Source organism: Lontra canadensis, unplaced genomic scaffold, assembly GCF_010015895.1.
Source record: "Lontra canadensis isolate GAN:19392208 unplaced genomic scaffold, GSC_riverotter_1.0 scaffold66, whole genome shotgun sequence".
Taxonomy (NCBI): domain Eukaryota; kingdom Metazoa; phylum Chordata; class Mammalia; order Carnivora; family Mustelidae; genus Lontra; species Lontra canadensis.
In genome coordinates, this window is record NW_022631060.1 from 9,356,207 (window position 1) to 9,374,725 (window position 18,519).

Consider the following 18,519-nt stretch of genomic DNA (forward strand, 5'->3'; position numbering starts at 1 on the left):
AAGGCTGCGGCCCTGGGGAGTGCAGTCCCTGCTGACATGGTGACGGAAGCCCCAGCCGGCGGCCTCCGCCCTGCTGACATTCAGCGATTGTGCAAGGTCGTATTTCTCAGTGGCGTAAGCCAAGCGGTTTGGAGGGAACCTGTGCCCCAGTAGAAGCTGATCCAAACCCCTGCCCTTCCGGGGTGACTTTCTGACCCACAGGCGGGCTGCCCTCCATCGCGCAGGAAGCGCATTGGAAAGCTTTCCATCTGGCCCACCCCCGTGTCACGACGCGGCCTTCCCGTCCCGGTGGTCTCAGGGTCCCCTGAGCGCCCACCAGACCGGGCTCCGGAGAGCGGGGGTTAAGCGCGCAGATCTTGGCTCCCGGCGCCACAGCTGACGAGCCGGAAGCTCGGGTGTGTCCCACTGCTGATCTGGGCCTCCGTGTCCCACCCCGAAGCAGAGCTGGTAAGGGCAGGCCCCACGGCCGGGATTGCGGTGACGATCTGCCGACACAGGTCACGTCCCTGCAACTGTGCCCCAGGCACGCCGGGAGCGCAGCAGTTGGTGGCAGACGGGCGGCAGCCCAGGTCCCGGGGCTGAGGCCTCCGAGCTTCACCCCCCCCCCGCGTGTGCTCGGGCCGTGTGGGCGGCAGGCGAACGGAGTGAGATACTGACTGATAGTCTGTGCCTGGCATGTCCGTTCCACGAAGAAACGCACGGCAGGGCGCCCGGAGATGAGCGTGCTAGGGAGGCCTCCCCTGGAGGGCCCTGGGGGTGTCTGGGCGGGGCTGCCGGCAGAGGGCACACAGGTCCGGTGTGGCGGAGGACCAGAGAGGCGGCCGGGGCACTGCAGATGTCCGTGCCAGCAACCTTGGCTTTTATTCTGAGAGGCGGTGACCTGATGGGACTCTGCTGTCACGGGATGAGTCTGGCTATCGTGCTAAGAACACACCGGGTGCGGCCGGGAGACCAGAGGCGGGCGGGCCTCCGGGGGCTGGCGCTGCGGCCGTGGGGCGTGGGGCAGGGTGCTCAGGCCCCTGGACGGATGCAGTCTGCAGGCATAGCCCGTAGGACTTCCCTCCGACACGGCGTGGATGGGAGAAGGGAGTCAGGGATGATTCCGTGTCTGGATCCAGGGAACTCGAGTACAGACTTGCCATCCCCAGGGGGCAAATTCCAGGGGATACAATAGGAGCTGCTGACATGTGGGGTTGGAGACGCTTTCCAGACTCCCAGATGAGTACAGAGGACGCATCTGGACATGGGGACAGGACTGAGGCCCAAGTGGTGTCAGGAAAGGGGCCTGTGGAATCGCCAAGGTTTGGGAGATAATTAAAAAACCTCGAGATGGGTGAGGCCACTTGGTTACCTGCTTGTCACCAAGAGCCCTTTGGAAGAAGCCCTGTTTATCCAGGAGTTCAGACCAACCCCGGGGCAAACCACCAACCTCACCTGCATTCTGGGGTGATGGGAAGCTGTCTGAGGTGTGCAGGGCTCCCTGTGGGCCATTGGGGACAGGCCAGATGGGGGACACCGAGTTTCTGGGAGCCGTACCCACCCACACCCTGCCCATCCCCATCTCCCCTGACCTGCTTCCAACAGATCCGTCCTGCAGACTAGAAAGGGAGATGCAGGAAGCCGACGAACCCATGCCTGGGCCTCTGTCCCTCCCGGAGCCACTTTCTCCCCGGGCACGGCAGCACGGAAGCCAAGCCCCGTGGGCTGCTGGGTGCCCGTCTCCGGGGTGGAAACCAGCCCCTCTCCCCGAATTCCCTTTCCTCTCTGTCCCTGCCGCATGCAGCATTCCTAATCTGTAACGCAACCCTGTCGAGGGCTTCCTGAAAACCGATCTTGATACAGACATGGAGAGAACGACGATGAGACCCAGCCAGGGCCTCACCGACCCGGACACACGGCTCTCAGCAGCTTCGCATGGGGCTGCAGCGATGGCTTTCTGGCACGGGTTTCATTGAAAACCTACTTATGAATCAAACTTGTAAGCTCCAGGCTGAATGGGAGGGCGGTGGAGGAGGACGTCTCGGAGCTCCCCTCCTCCCACAAGGCACCAAGCCTGCAGCAGCTCCACACGCGGGGCCAGTCTCTCCGGGAGGGGCCTGACCGCCCGCAGAACAGCTCGGCCACAGCGAAAGAAATGCCTGAAGCCACTTCCAGGAGCATAGCAGGGGCACAGATGTGAGCTCTTAGCAACCAAACCCGCAGCACGGGGACCCGCGGGCAGAGGGATGTCTCAGCATCTCTCCCTCCAAGGGTTCAAGCCCCGCTCTGGGCACCCTCGGGGGATCTGCACGGGGATATGAGCCCCCAGAACGCCTGGCTTTGAAAATCAGTGAGACTTCCCTCTGGGAGAGCCGGAGGGCTCCAGGAATGTAAGACCCCAGCCCCATAGTGCCAAGGTCCTATGTCAGTCAGTCCAAGACCCTGCACCAGAGACAGGGGATTGAAAGGACATCTATTTACTGACTCATTTTTGGACATGTGCCGGGGGCACAGGGATCCGGGGGAACTTTCTCTAGGAGCGGAAGTGTGGCCATCAGCATCTTCTCATCCGCCTTCCCCATGGCGGGTGCCGGCATGTGCCCGCTGTGACCCTGTCTCCCTTGCCAGCTCTGCTCGTCTTACCCTGGTGTTCCCCTGCAGACCTGTCCCGTCCAACCCGCCTGCTTCAGCAGACGCCCCTCCAAGGCAGTCTTGGCCCCTGGGACCCATGTTTGGCTGAAATCCACCCACGGGACTAACATGACAAGAGTATGGCACGGTGCCAGCTTTTCCTCCCTGGATCACTAGAAATAGCGACTCTTGGATCTTCCTGGTCCCCGTATTTCTTAGTAGCTGCCAGTCGGGCTGGGGTGCTCAGCTTTGCGTCTGGGAACGTCTGTCATCTACCTGTTAGAGACCACGAGCCTTGGTCTGACGAGCACACAGGGAGACCTCTTCCTTAGACCTCTGTGTCTTCCTTTGGGGGATGGGGTTTAATTTCACAAAAGGATTATTGCTTTAGGAGTGAGTAAAGGAGAGAAAGTGAGCAGACATGACAGAGGGTGGGCTGAGTACAGGGACCCCTAAGATGGCCACATCCTGACCTGCAGAACCCGGGAATGCCTCCTCACGGATCACAAGGCACAAGGGCAGCATGATTCCATCAATGACCCCGAGGCCAGATATATGGATGGCCACGTGAGGTGGGACACATGTGGCCGCAGGAGAGCAGGCAGGGGCTGGAGGGATTGGGCCAGGATCCTAGGGACACCGGGAGCACCAGGAGATGGAGGAAGTGGCAGGACCCCTCCCCGCCCCCCAGCAGCGTCCCTGGGGAGCACGGCCCTGCTGACTGACGCCTTGAGTCTCCTAATATTCATTCTGAATTCTTCACTCTGGAACCGTGAGAAAACAAACTGGTGTTGTGGCCGACCCCCCAGTGTGTGGCCACTGGTGACAGCAGGACTGCAAGGGAGCACCCCTGGCTTTGAGTGTGGCCTCTACCTCTTGCTGGTTGTGTCACGGGAGATGAGTTGCTTAAACCCTGATCCTGTTTCTTGGCAGGACCAGCCTCCAGAAACAGGGCCAGCAGCCGGCCGGCCCTCAGGGGGCAGAGCGAGTGCTTACAGGTCCGCGGTCTCCGGCTGATGATCAGAAACAGAGATTCCTGGAACAACGGCGGAGCCAGTAGGGCCGGCTCCGGGAGAGGGGCTCTTGTCTTCCAAGGCTCTGTGGGGAGGGGGCTGTGCCCCGCTTCAGCTCCCACTGGACAAGGGCCCCTCTGAACGTGGTCATGAGTTCCTGTAGCAGCCCTGTCCCGGGGGCTGTGGACACCAGGGTGGGCCCAAGGGACAGAAGGAACCTTGTCTAGAGTGGCACCACCTCCCTGCTCGACACTGGCCGCGAGCCTTCACCATCTCTGCTCTCCTGGCCCCTGGGTCCTGGTCCAGCCCACCTGGCTCTGAGGGTCCACGCGGCCCCTCTTCCGGGGAGGAGGCAGAAGGCAGGCCGTGCTCCCTGAGGCCCAGGGTCTGTGGCTTCACCCTTCCCTGAGCATTTCCCGGACTCTGTAACCAGCGCCTCACAGAAGCCCCTGTGTCCGATCTCATGCACACGGTGGGGCCCCCGGGCTTACCCTGGCCTGCTCAGAGCTTGGCCTCTTCTGCATCCAGTGGGGGCAAGCCCGGCCGCGCATTTGCACACGGATCCACCCGCAGCCCAGCTGACACAAACACACAGCACTGAGCTCCTGGGCGGAGACAGGCCCGAGGTCTGAACCTGGAACTCTCCTCTAAATTCAGCCTGAGAAGCCCTCTCAGAGCAAGGCAGGGAAATCATCACCGTCCTTACTTTCCAAATGGGAAAGCCAGGGCACAGAGCGGGCGCGTCCCCTGATCCAGGTCACAGTTGTCCGAGGGCCGAGACTCACAACCGGCACGTCCAGCCTCACTGAAATGTGTTCTCTGCCCGTCTGACAGAAGGCGGGGTTCACCCCACTCAGGGCCCGCCAGGACAGTGGCTCCCCAGACAGGCCGGTGTTCACACCGGTCACGCGACCTGTGCCTGGGGCCCCGTCAGTCTGGGGGCTGGAATGAATGGGAAACCGCCCTGCAAGCCGGCCTGGGTGGGGTCCGGGCTCTCATGCCCTCTGCTGTTCAGGAGGTCTCCTGCCTGCTCAGCCAGTGCCTACTGGAAGCAGAGGAGACCCTGCCCGGCACCGCCCCGCCCTGCCCGCAGTTCCCTCCTTTCCGGTTTCTCCAGGTGGAAGGCAAGGCAGGGACCTGCCGTCTGGCATCTCGGCCTACTGCTGTGTGCGGGCAGCCAGGCTGGGATTTCTTCCTCGGGCGAACAGAACAGACGCCTGCTCCTGGTGTGAGAAAAGCTCCCCCAGAGGGCTGATGGTGGGCCAAGGCTGGCACCAGTGCCCCAAGCCCCCCAAGCCCCCCGGGGAGCACCCACAGCTCTGAAGCAGGGTCCAGCAGCTCATCAAACGCGTCTCAGGCCCCCCTTCTGTGTACCAGAAACCGAACCCTTACGGACGGTCAGGTCCGATCGGGAGACAGAAACCACACAGAAGTTTGAACAGGGAAGGTTTAGTATAAAGAATGATTAAATCTACTAAGGCAGTGATGTTTAAAGAGAGCTTTCAAGAAAATCCTAGGGTGGAGGGCAAATGCCCAGTGTAAACAAGTTCAGTTGAGATGCATCTCCTCCCCCAGGCTGGGATTTAGACCTTGTTGGAGATGGCCCCCCGAAGGGAGCACAAGTGTGCTGGGCCGCCGGAGCCAGGCGAGCAGGAGGAAACCCTTGCAGAGGGCGGGCAGGCCCAGGCCGGCAGGTGGCTGGATCTCATGGGGTCGGACATTGGGAGCCACGGTCGGGGCTGTCTCCTCACGGCACCCCCGCAGCCATGGGCAGCAGGAAATGCAGTGTCACTGAAACTGGAAAGAGAAGCCCCCTCCTCCGTGCAGAGTCCTTCAAACTTAACAGCAGGCTGGCAGCCAAGGAGAGACGTCTGCGGGGTCCGGCCCGCCGTGGCAGGGCAGGTCAGAAAGAGGAAGAGCACGTCTGCAGCCGGAAGTCAAGAAACGGCTACCGGCGGCTCCGCTCGTATCCACGACCCCCTTGCGTTGTGAGGATAAGTGGCAGCGAGCGGAAGAGGTCTGTGCCGTGACGGACACGGGTGCATCTGGGCACTGTGGCCGCTCGGGCCCCCAACACAGGAGAGACGCAGTCATCACGGGCTGTTGGCGTCGAGCCTCGGGCCGCCCCTGGGGGCGACAGGAGAGGAGGACACGCCAAGCGCGAGGCTCTTGCCATTTCCGACGAGGGCCCGGAGGCTCCCGGGGGCCCCAGCAGAGCCGGCTGGTGGGCTCTTTGCGCCCCCTGGGGCTTCTCCCGGGGGCCGGGGCTCAGAAGACCCCGGGGAGCAAGCGGTGGGGCACAGCGGTGGCGTAGCGCTCCCAGTCGCTGCCGTACTTGTTGGCACAGCGGTGCTCATCCCGGAGGCAGCGGTGCGTCAGCAGGACGGCCATGTAGACGATGTAGAAGTAGGGCAGCAGGTGGCCGCCGCCGCAGGCCAGGCAGTACGCCAGGCTGCCCATCAGGTCGCCCGTGTAGTTGAGGTGGCGGGCCACGCCCCAGAAGCCTGACACCAGCAGCTTGCTGCGATGCTTCTGCCCGTCGGCCGACGTGTACACGCACTCGATGACCTTGGGCTTCTTGCCCCAGATCAGGCAGCGGCCGTCCGTGCGGCGGAACAGGTCCTTCTGATGGTTGGCCGTCCGGAAGATGTAGTAGCCGAGCAGGCCAAGCAGCAGGACGCCCGCGGCGTAGGGGGTGGACAGCTGCACCGGGTGGTAGACCAGGTACAGGCCCTGCAGAGAGATGGAAGCACGGACTGGGGTCTGACCCTGCTCCGCCCCAACCAGCTTCCCCCACTCCATGTGCTGCGGGGAGATGGGAAGCACGGCTGGGGTGCAACCCCGCTCTGCCCCGACCGGCCGCCCCCCACCCTGTGTGCTACAGGGAGATGGGAGCATGGCCAGGGTGCGAACCTGCTGTGCCCCAACCTGCCGCCCCCACCCGTGTGCCATGGGGAGATGGGAGCACAGCCTGGGGTGTGACCCCGCTCTGCCCCAACTGGCTGTCCCCCACCCGTGTGCTGTGGGGAGACAGGAGCACGGCCCGGGGTCCGACCCTGCTGCACCCCCACTGGCTGCCCCGCATCCCACGGAGCACCTGAGAGAGGGCCTGTAGTTGCCGACAGCTTGGGGACTGAGCTCTGGTGCTGCCGTGGCTCTGCCCGGTCCTGACTGAGGGGCTGCTGCCCTTGTTTTCCAGAGATGTCCGGGCTTGTGCTCAAGGCCGCCTCCCCTAACTGGTATGAACCCAGGACCCTGTGCTCCCCAGGCCGGCACTTCGACACCTGAACCCCATGGAGCCGGGGCTCTCCTGAGGACTCTGAGCCCCTTCTGAGCCTCCCCCTCTGTCCAGTCGTCCTCCCGTCCTGAGTTTTCTCACCAGTAAGACTGAGCAGGGGTCTGTCCACCTGTCTGTCTGGAATGTTCTCACCCCCAGCCTCGCCACTCTGCCCTCAGCCTGGCTGTGGTTATTTCTGGAGGTATCTGCCAGCCACCCAGGCAGGTGGGGGCTCCTCCTGGGCCCCGTCTTGGGAGCCGGGACTCCCACTACACCCCTCAGCATCCCCCTACCCTACACCAGGTCGCCTGTTCCTGGGCTTTCCCTACAGCCGGGAGCCCAAGGAGGCAGAGTCCGCGCATGTCTCCTCTGTTCTTATCTCCCGCACGAGCCTGGTGCCCCGTGGACCCTCACCAAGTCTTGAAGGGATAAAGGGGAGAAAGAAAACCTCTCATCCTTCAACCATTACGATATGCTATGAGCGTAAACACCGCCCTCCACCAACCTGGTTCAGGCAAATCACTCCTTTTTACCCAAAGTCTACCCCATGACCTCTTTTTCTTTAAGTGTCCCATGCTGAGCCATGTTCCCCAAATTCATACATTAGAGCCTTAACCCCCATGACCCCAGAATGGATCTGTATCTGGAGATGGGGTCTTTAGAGGACAATCAAGGTAACACGGGGTCACCAGGGTAGCCCTGGTCCCATGTGACTGGGGTCCTTATAGGAAGAGGGGATCAGGACACAGATGCGCACAGAGGGATGGCCCTGTGGGGACCCAGAGAGAGCACGGCGGTCCGCACACAAGGACAGAGGCCTTGGGAGGACCCGGCCTGCCCGCATCTGCCTCCTGGGCATCGGCCTCCAGGCCGGGGAGAGCGTCTGTTGTCCCAACTCCCCTCCCTGTCTGTTGCATCCGTCACGGAGCCCCAGCTGACTAATCCATTGAGCCTTCCCTCCCTCCTGGAAACAGAGCACGATCCCCCAGCCCCCAGGGCCCCCCGGCCCACCCCTCTTGCGGAGCTCAGCATGTGCTCGGCTGTGTCTCCCGAGGGCACCCACGGCCTGCCTGGGGACCAACTGGCCAAGTGCTCCATAGGGGCGCGCCCCACGTGCGGAGGGGCCGGCCTCCTGGCCCTCACCTGCAGGGTGTACAGATAGGGCAGCCACACGCAGTCCCCCCAGCCCAAGTACCACCCGAAGTGGTCGTGACAGATGTCGATGGTCTTCAGGTACCAGGCTTCGTTCCAGAAGAAGTCCAGCACGTAGACGGCCTGCGCAACAGGAGGGCTGTGTGTGGGCACGGGGTACCCGCGGGGGCCACAGGAAAACCAGGCGGTCGTCCATGAGGAGGCGGCACCAGGGGTGTCTCTGCGCTCCTTGGTGACCTGCTCCGCGGGGCGGCTCCCAGGTTCCTGCCATGCCTGGGACACGGCGAGGGCCGGGGGTGGTTGCAGGGAAGGGGGCCCTTATCTGTGAGAGTCTACGGGAGGGGGTACCCACAGAGCCTTAGGAGGTGACGCCCAGGCTGTGGGGTTCTGAGAAGAGTGAGGGTGCTCCTGGCAGAAGGGCCCAGGACAGCCCGTGGGGAAGGAGCCCCGCACTCCACAGTCCCTGCCAGCTGTCCCTGTAGTGCCGAGACACAGTGCGGCCGGCACGGCCAGTGACCGGTGTCCTTCTACATCAATGGGGAAACAAGCAGATGAGTCCCCATTCTGTGTCCCTGCCTGAGAGCCACAGGGACCATGCGGGGCCAACACTTCAGACACCGCGAACTGCGAACACAGCCGGGAGCACAGGCCGGCCGGAGTGGTTAAAACACGTGCCCCGGGAAAGAGGCCATGGGCCAAATGAGTCCCCAGGGAGGCCTGGGTCGGGGACCAGCTCCCTTCCAAACACAGCGGGCTCAGCTGTCTCAGGAGCCGTCTGGCCTCCATGTTTCCCTGGCCACCCCCGTCGGCCGCAGACTGGCTACCTGCAGGACGTTGACCAGGACCATGGCGTTGGTCACCTGGCCGTGTAGTTCCCGTTGCTTGGCCGCGAACGACAGGTTGATGAGTGTCCAGGCCACGATCCCAGGGCGTCCATTGAAGAACAGCTTGAAGTCGAACCACTTCCCAATTCGGGGGTTGAACTCAACACCCATCATGTAGTTGTAAAAGAAACTGCCTGTGAATTTGCTTGAAAACAGAAACGGTGCATCCGTTAAGCCAGGGAGTGCGTCTCACCCGGGGGACGGGGGCGGCGCCCCGGCCTCAGTTGCAGAGGGCCGGTGGCCGGCATGCCGGGGACCCCCCCATTCCCACGGCCTCCCCAGCTCTCCCCGGGCCCTCAGCCCCGGCTCGGCAAAGTCACCCGGACAAACCGGCACCCAAGCTGCCTGCTGCCTCCCGGGCCGGGGGCGGAGTCTGCCCTTGAACATCCAGGCTCTCCCTGCCCTCCTCCCGGTGGCCTCAAGGTATGGCCCAGGAGAACTACACAAACCGGCTCAGCCGCATGAAGAGCTTTGTTCGCAGTCGGGCAGGCGGGGAGGTGACTCGCGGGGGGCTCGGCCCCCACACGAGTGAAATTATAAATCATGAGCGGGTAAGGAGTGAGGAAAGCTGTGTGCTCAGAGCCAGGGGTCCAGCTCCAGGGCCCACCACGGACCCTTGCTGGACACTCATTCCCCTGGGTCAGGACCCCACAGCCCTCTCCAGAGGGGACCTGAGAATCAGCCAAGATGACTGACGTGGAGACCTTCCTCAGGGAGAACTGGTGGCCGCACGGATTTCTACGCTCATGAGAAAAACATTTTCATGTCCATTTCCCTCAATTAGAGTAAGTACGAAAAAGGCAAAATATACAAAGTCTAGGACAGGTGATTAATTATAAAGCACGAAATGACTCACATGAGCCACAGAAGGCCGCGCCATTACCTAAGTGCCACACCAGCCACAAAGCACCAGCATCCAAAGATATTTCCCAAGAGCAAGAGTTAAAGGAAACACATTGTCTCGATCCGGGCTTCTGAATGCATCCGGCACCAAAATGTGGGCACGCAAGCACGAGGACCTTATTCAGGACGACTCACACCCATCTAGAGGAACCCAGCCAGCTTCTGTGGCTGGAGGGAGAGATGGATGGAGGGACTGAAGGAGGCAGGAAGGAAGAATGGGGTGGAAAGGTGGGTGAGTGGGTGGGATGCATGGACTGGATCGGTTGAATGGGGGGATGGGAAGATGGGTCGGACGGGTGGGCAGACGGGTTAGATGGATGGGGGAGCGGGTGGGTGGGTGGGTGGATGGATGACCGTGTAGATGGGTGGACAGAAGGATGGGTGGGTGGACGGATAAGGAGCTAGGTGAGGACATGGCCGGCTGGGGGGCTCACAACTATCCACCGCAAAGCGTCCCTGAGAAGGCACCAACCAGGCAGGCTGTCCCTGGGAAGCTCTTACATTAAAGCCACCGAGGTAACAGGACCCCTCACTAGATCGTTTCAGGCCTCACTCATATTCCAGAGATGGAGGCCACGGGCTGCCTTTCCCACCTCTCTGCTCCCACAGCGGCCCTACAGGCGATGAGCCGGCCAAAGATGGACATGGTATCTTCCACCGCATTCTTCCTAAGGCCGCAGAAGCCCCCAGACAACCAGAAAGGAAGTTCCCCATAATGAGACAAAATGCGTCAGGCTCCCCCGCCCGGGATCCCCAGTCCTCGGACTCTGCAGAGGCACGGTGAGGGACTCGAGCACCCACGTTGCGCTTTAGGGCTTGGCCACTGCTGAAGGGCGTACCAGTCTTCGGCACAGGTGGGGAAGAAGTAGCCCTTGATCATGGCGAAGGTGGAAACAGCGTAGCCGAGGCCGTTGGCGCACCACAGCAGCGGTATCCAGTTGTCGAAGATGATGGTGGGAGAGAACCAGTACAGGAAGTGCGAGTTTGCCAACCAGACAAGGTGCGTGATGAGCCACGCCTGCAGGCCGTTGATCTCGTACTTGTTGACCACGCCTGCGGAGGGAGGGCGCAAGGATGAAGTGCTCCCCCGACCCAAACAGCTGCCCTGGGCCCTGCCTGCTCCGGGCCTCTCTGGGGACACCCAGGCCGCAGTCTGGAAGCTGGGCCGCTCCTGCTCTAACCTGGGCCTCCGGGTCAAAATGCCCATAGCACAGTGATGCGGTTAGCCCGGGGGTTAACCACTGATGCTTTCAGGGTCCTGGAAGGAGGCAAAGGGTGCGGACCGGACCTCCGGTTCTGACTCTCCTCGGCCAAGCACAGGCCGGGTCACCAGCCTGCCGTCTGCTAGAGTGAGGACGCCCCCCCAGCTACCTGTCGGAAAGCCTCCCCGCTGCCCTGGGGGCCCCCTGCAGGCAGGGGCAGGGCCCGTTCCACCTGCGGGGCTCTTCCTGGCTTCTTAGTGACCGTGGGCAGCTCTACAGCGCCCCCACCACCCCCACCCCCAGGCCTCCCGCCTGGATGCAAGTGGCTGCTGCTGTGGAGTTCTCCGTGGGGAGAAGCCCCAGCAGCCCGGTGATGTCAGCAGCTGTGGGGTCAAGGGCCGCTCGGTCCCCTGGTCCCTGGAGAACGTGATCTCCAGCCTTCAGGCCAGCTCGGCCCTGGGCTGCTCTGGACACCAGCAGGGCCTGGGGCAGCGGTGATGCCTGAGCAAAGTTCACTTTCATTCTGTCGGGCGCACACCTGGGGGTGGAAGCAGCACGGGGCAGGGCAGACCCCGTGAAACGACGACGAGGCAGGGAGCGGGGAAGGGAGGCGCGTGGGCTCGGGTTACCTGCGGGGGTCACGGCGCCCTCCTGGACGCCTCCCACGTAGCCCGGCAGGAACTTGTGGCAGAAGTCGGGAAGGGCCACATACAAAAGCACCTGCAGTGGAGAGCGGAGGCATGTGACCCGCCGCCAGGAGGGCCCGGCTCCTCCACACAAGCTTGCCTCTGTTCACGGACATGGCTCACGCACCAGCACCGCGCGGGGGGCAGGGATCCCGCGTTTTGGCCGCTTGGTCCTTCCCGGGGAGCTCGTGGCTCTGGGAGCCCTGGCCGCAGGCCTGGTGAGGCTCTGAGGGCCAGAAGCAGTCTCCCCCGGGAGAGCCCACGGGCCCTTGCCACTCACGTGTCTGGGGCCATTTAAAAAAGTGAGAGATTCACGCGCCCTACGGTTCACCCTTTCAGGCCCTTCCCGGGTCACCGAGCGTTTGCACAAGATTGTGCCACGGCCACCACCATCCAGCCCCCAACGGAGCCCCACCCCCAATCAGCCTCACTCCCTCTCCCCCTCCCCCACTGCCCCCGACAACCATTAAGCCACTTTCTGTGTTTTCCATTCCAGGCACTTCATAGACACGGTGTCATGTACCACGTGGCCCTCCGGGCGTGGCTTCCTTCACTCCGCGGATTCCCAAGGTCCGTCCGGCCAGAGCACAGGCGAGGCCCCGCCCTTGTCCTAGCTGCCCACCGTGCCGCTGCAGGGACGGAGTGCGCTTTGCTGTAGCCACTCGTCCCCTGACGTTTCTACTCTTAAGCTATCATGACTCACGCTGTCCCTTCTCATTTTCCACCCAAAGGGACCAAGGGACAGGAAATGAGAGGGACCCTGGAGCTGAGAAGCTGGGACCCTGAGAAGGAACGGCTACTAAGGGCGGGAGCCCTCCTCCAGGGAGGAAACCTGGGGTGCGGGGGGAGCCTTCTCCCAGCTCTGTCTCCCTGGATTCAGATAACCAGCGACCCTGCCTGTTCACCAGGTTCTGTGTGCCAACGGCCCCTTCCTGCTGAACTCGTCCTGGTCTCAATCGCCAGCGGGGTCACAACACAGCTGAGGATGTCCTTGGCTGGGAGCGTGCAGCCACGTGCTGGCAACACGGGCCCCGGCTTTGCCAAGTGGTGTCTCCTGTAACAGAGACCATCCCTCTGGGGGCAGCAAAGCTCCGGGTGGTGCCCGGGTCTTCCCTGGGCCGGCCCTGCCTCACGGCCTCCCGCAGCTTCTCGGTCCTGCAGGGCTGTGCGTGGAACAGCGGGGAGGCTCGCCCCGCCCGTGGCTCAGACACCAGCCAGGTGCCTTCTACCAGGGGACAGCGCGAGTAGGTCAGGCTCCAGTCTCTGCATGAACGGCCGTCCCAGCAAGAGGGACCCTTGGCACCCGCCGTTTCCCGACGGCAGTGGCCAGGGAGAGCTAACCTGGAACGTGACCCACAGGATGTAGAGCTGGGCTGCTTCCTTCGTCACGGATGGCGTCCTGGCCCAGATGTCCGAGAGCCGAGCGCGCCCGGTGGCGACGTCCAGCATGGGGGCCGTCAGAGAGCAGCTGTACTGGTCACACGCCATGATGAAGTAGTACACGAGGAAGGGCGCAAACAGCAGCAGACAGACGATGCTCGCCAGCGAGAACCAGTCCACCTCCCTGCAACGGCGGACGGCAGATGCTCACCCAGGGCTGCCCGGCCCAGGACCTCGCACACAAGGCTCCCTGCACCTGGACGGGTCCCGCTGTTCAAACCGGCCCGGGCCTCAGGGCTGGCTGTTTGCCGTCAGCAGGGAGGCCTCCCCATTGCCTGGAAGAACCACTCCACGGGTGCTCTACAGCGAGCTGCAGGGAGGCTAACGGACCCCCGGGCACCCCCAGAAAGCCCGGAGCCGGGAGGCCTTCTCTCACCCACAAGGCCAGAGGCTTCCCAGTTCTGGGCACCCACTCCCCAGTCCTCACTCTCTTGGCCCAAGGAGAGCAGAGACAACAGGGAGCCACACAGCTAAGACCCGCCTGCTCTAGTCAGTGTTTCATTTCTTCTTCTTTACTTTATAAAATGGAAAATGGCTCGCCTATCATTAGTCTTGATGATAAGAATTGTGTTTAATAGGTCCCTAAACTCCCAGAGGCTGGCAACCTCTCACCAAGACCTCACTTTACTTTCTAGCCGGGAACTGGCAAGATCCTTACCAGGCGCGGCCCCACTGCCCTTGAGTCGTGGCCCTGCTGTGGGCGATGCTGCCCGGACTCCTGGTTTTGGGGGCGTCATGTAGGGATTTTGTAGCCATCGGGCCCTGAGGGAAGAAGACATATCCTGCTCAGACGGTCCCATGAAGAAAAGCCACCACATCTCCCGCCCGATCTGCCACCGCGCATCGACGCGGCAGGCCTGGCTCTCACTCAGCAGCCCACCACCTCCTCCCGAACAGCAGCTTCCAGACGAGGAAGAGACGACGGACTGTGCTTCAGTCTATCCTGCCTGAAATCTGCAGTAAGCGCCCACCTGGCCCTCCGGGTTCTCTTGGTTCAGTCTCCAGATGGAGGCAGAATGCCCCCTTACCACGTGAACCAGGCCTTCCGTGTCTCAGAAACCTCTTGTGATCTGCTCCCGCCTCCTACCCTCCCCACTCTCTCTCATACCTTCTAATCCAGACGCATGAGGTCTTTAATGATCCTTGAATATGGTTCATTTCATTCCAGATACCTGTTACTTCTGCTTAGAACATGCTCTGCACGTCTCTTTCATGAAGGTCTTTGGCCAAATGTCCCTACCTCGGTATGACTTTTTATTTTTCCTGGTGTTAATTATGGCCCCACTTTTTCCATTTGCTAAGATTTCTATGCCTGTCACTAGTTTTTTTTCAGAGCTATTGTAGATTTCAGGGCTTTTTCTAGACATCCTAACACAATAAAGTTTATCATTTCCATTTTCCCTCTCCTCTGTAACCATTCATCTTGAACCAACGTACAAGCCAATCAGCTAATCTACATTGCCTGCACCCTTGACCCCTGCCAAGTCACTCTCCCTCCTACCCTTGTTTTCTTAATAACTCTTCTCATCACGTAGAATGCTTTTTTTAAAAAATTTCAGTGCATGTCTATTGTCTGTCTTCAGAATATAAGAACATATTTCATTAGAATATAAGCTCCCCAAGGGCAGGAGTCATGTGTCCTATTCACTGCTCTACTACCAAGTCCTAAAACACAGTGTGGTAGACACAGTATCAAAAGATAATCACTCAACCAGAAAGGGTGTAAGAACTGAATTTGTCTCTAGGGCAAGCAATGACACCTGCGCTTCCAGAACAAGTTCTAATTGGGAAGTTTTCAAAATATCAAGGATAAGAAAACACGATTTTAAAAACTTTTAGAGAAAAATCCAGAGTTAAGAATCCTACATATTAGCAGCAAGTTGGATTCTGGAAGACAGTGACGGAAAATTTTAAAAACTTTGAGGGAAACTCTTTTGCAACCTAGAATTCTATTCCCAGATTAACTATCATTCAGAGGAGACAACACAGGATCCAGAGAGCTGCTGAAGGAAAGCCCAGTGAAAAGACAAGCGGATGAGAACTGTGCAGCGCACCAGTCAGTAACCAGTCCGCACTGGTACTAAATGAACGGCTATAGTAGGAGAGAGAATAGAAATGATGGATTTTACTGCGTTAGAGTGTGAAAAATTACTGATAGTCTGACAGTTCTATTAGAGCATTAGGAAAGAAAATAGCAAAAGCTATATAGAAACCTTAGTAAATAGGAAAAAAAGAAAGAAAGAAACCTTAGCGAATGGAAAAAAAGTGAGGCAACCATTAACTCCACGAACAATAAAAAATCATACAAGGGAAAGAAGAACAAAGTGTAATTGTAGTATATTACTTAGCTGGACAGTAAATAATAACAATTTTGTCCTAATAATGTAATATCGGGGTATACACTGACTGCTGGATATGTAAAAGTTGAGAGTGACAAAAGCAAATTATTTAAAAATAAGCAGGTAAAAACAACAACACAAATCTTAAGGAAAAAAACAAAAAACAAAAAACCCCGGCAACACCAAAGTAACTAAGAGAATGAAAAGTATTTCCTTCGGGGAATTGAGACTATGGGGTGAAGCGGGGAACTGTTTATATACAAGCCTTAAAAGCCAGTAACTTGTTTGAAAATGTGAACATGACTTACTTTAATACAGAGAGACATTCATTAAAAAAATTTTCAGGGACAAAAGGCATTTTCATCTGCAATGTGGGAACTGTAGCCACATCGCTTGATTTAATTTTCACAGGTTAGTTTACGCAATGTCTGTCTATGATGTCCAAGGCAGGATGACGAGCTCCTTATGGACCAGCCAACCCTACAGCCCCGAAAAAGAATACAGAGCTTGGTGTGTGGCAGGTACGTTCATCGAACACGGCAGAAAACTGCGAAAGGGCAGGACACGGATAGGCTCCGAACTAAGTGTAGAAAAGCCAATGAGAAAATGCCACCAAAAGGAAAGTGTATCTTCTCCGGATTCAAAGAAGCCCAAATAAATATTTTGAGAGGACAGGGCTCATTCACCCAGGAGTGTCCTCTGTCATGAGCACTGAAACTAAATGTGTAAGTTATGTCCTTGCAGACAGGTAGCCAGAAAGAGGGGAGGGGGAGGTGTTCAGGGTGTATTTTAATACATTCCTGAGACTGACAGATAGGAATTGATGTACCAGCCGTCTTTACTTTTCCAAAGCTAAAAAGTCACTGTCCATGCCCATGAACAACAGTGCTAAGACACAAGACATGCTTACCTCCAGTGTTCTGTCCCAGTGTTTCACAGCCGAATAGAAGTGTTTCTTCTCGAATGGGCCACCCTAAAATCTCTAGTCTCCCTGGATTCCAAAGGCCCAGTTGATCCTTCTCCACCCACTGAACAAAGTCCTGCAGGGACACAAAGATGAGGAAGACACTCAGGGAGCTGACATTTCAGGACTGAGGCAGATAAGGACCTAAATGGCATTTACTCGAGGCCCACGGCTAGAACCAAGTGAGACACACGAGCTCAGTGCTTGGGGGTTCAGAAGTGGAAGACATCCCATGTGGGAGGGAGAGGGGAAGGGATACTGCCACCCGGCTTCTCTGCCTGGCACGGACAGTGTCTGGCAAATTGGAAGTACTTAGTGATAACGGCAGGACTGAATGGATGTCTCCATGGCGGCGGTGCTTTGGCCATGAGTGTTAGCACAGGCAGGTGCAGACCCGACGAGCCCCAATCAACAGAAAGGCATTGTCTTTGAAGACTTACACCAAGCAGCCACACATGCACCTGAAACATTTCTAGAAACTTGTTTGTGTCCCCAGCCGGAATCAAGCCCTCTGGAGTTAGCACATTCCACTGGTACATTCTAGGAGCCAGTGAGAGCCTAAGAACACGGGAGTGGTCTGGCTCTGGAGCCTGGCTCTTTGCAGACTCGCAGCACCCAGTGACCTTCCTGAGTGTCTTGGGTCATGAATGCCTACACGTGTGAGGACATGCAGTCTTGGCTAAAGTTGGGTGAAGGAGAGTTAGTGTCCCACACCTAGGGATAAAGACTAGCCAGGTAAGGGGATGGGGCTTTCTGGCAGTGTGATCAGCAGCCTTGGCTGGTCTGAGTTCCATGGGGCAAAGCTAAAGGGACATGGCCCCCGAGGGTTAGAGGATTATGTAGTACAAGTGCCTGATCCTAAGCTTCCTATTGCCAAGGCATTCATGGCAAAGACGTCCATCTCAGATAAACATCCCGCCAGCTGCTGGACCTAGCTACCGCCAGCCAAACAGCCAGAGAAGGAACCAGGACACTCCTACCCATAAGTCTCCTTTCAGAAAGCCCTAGGTAACCAAAAGAGCTGGCCACTGCCGGATCTCCCTTCTCATGCCCTCATGCCCACTCTTATGCTTTAAACTGGCCAATAAAGAGTGGATCCATGAACCCCAGGCCCCCACCCGACCCCATGAAGGCAGAGATCCAGGCCTGCACCTCCTCTCTCTCTCCCATGACCTTACTGTGGCTCTGAGCATTCTGTGTGCCCCCCAGGACCTGTGAGGAATAAACCTTGCATGTCGGAGCTCCAGGATTGTCGCTGAGGTGTGTCCTGCAATCCTAAGACCCACTTCTAGGGCCGGGCCAGCCATGATGACCCTGGGAGGGAAACTGGGGGACTTGAAGGGGCCTGCCTGCCCCCGTAATACGAGCTCAGGAGGTGCATCAGGCATTCCCAGCCCACAGTACCGCTATCTACAGGCTGAGACCACCGCAACAGGTGACATATGCCCCATGGCAGCTTTTTGGCACCTTCAAAGTGTAGAAGTTGGGGAGGCACTAGATGTCCAGGAACGTGGCAGAGACGTCTGGGGGCTGGCACCAGGAACGTCCTGGAGGCCCAAGGTCACCATCAAGGCTCTGAGTTGTCAGCGGGGCCGATTCCTGCCGCCCACTTGGAACCCAAGTCATGGGACCCCCTGCTAGGCCTCAGCTTCCTCACCTACACGCAGCGGTCACCCGGGTGCTCAAGGACATGAGGTCATGGCACCAAGGGCACAGAGCCCTCCCTGACCCCAACAGAGTTCACCTAAAAGAGAGCCAGCTCTGGCCGAAATGGTCCTCCGCGCCCTCAGGCCTCGGGAGGGCTCGGCTGGGCTCATGCAGGCGATCAAGGCGCACAGCTTCAGACTAGCAGAGCTCGAACAGCCACGCGTCCCCAAAGCCAGCCCCAGAGCATTCTGGCTATCCTCGTACCTAACCACACTGCTACCTGGTGGCTTAAAACAACAGTCTTTCCTCCATTCTCATGGCTTCTGTGGTCAGGGATCTGGGACACTGGGGGGGCAGCTGGGGTGTACCGGAACACCTGTCTGTATTCACATGGCCTCCCCG

General features: G+C 59.0%; 1 protein-coding gene across 1 annotated transcript; it reads right to left on the reverse strand.

The window, feature by feature from the left end:
- Positions 1 to 5,596: 5,596 nt before the first annotated feature.
- On the reverse strand, positions 5,597 to 16,460 carry DHCR7 (7-dehydrocholesterol reductase). Its single transcript, XM_032879742.1, has 8 exons — positions 16,417 to 16,460; positions 13,826 to 13,929; positions 13,069 to 13,291; positions 11,671 to 11,761; positions 10,679 to 10,892; positions 8,877 to 9,081; positions 8,044 to 8,175; positions 5,597 to 6,356 (listed from the first exon to the last, which is right to left on the reverse strand). The coding sequence occupies exons 2-8, from the start codon at positions 13,921 to 13,923 to the stop codon at positions 5,892 to 5,894; spliced, it is 1,428 nt and encodes a 475-aa protein (XP_032735633.1). The 5' UTR covers positions 13,924 to 13,929; positions 16,417 to 16,460; the 3' UTR covers positions 5,597 to 5,891.
- Positions 16,461 to 18,519: the final 2,059 nt, after the last annotated feature.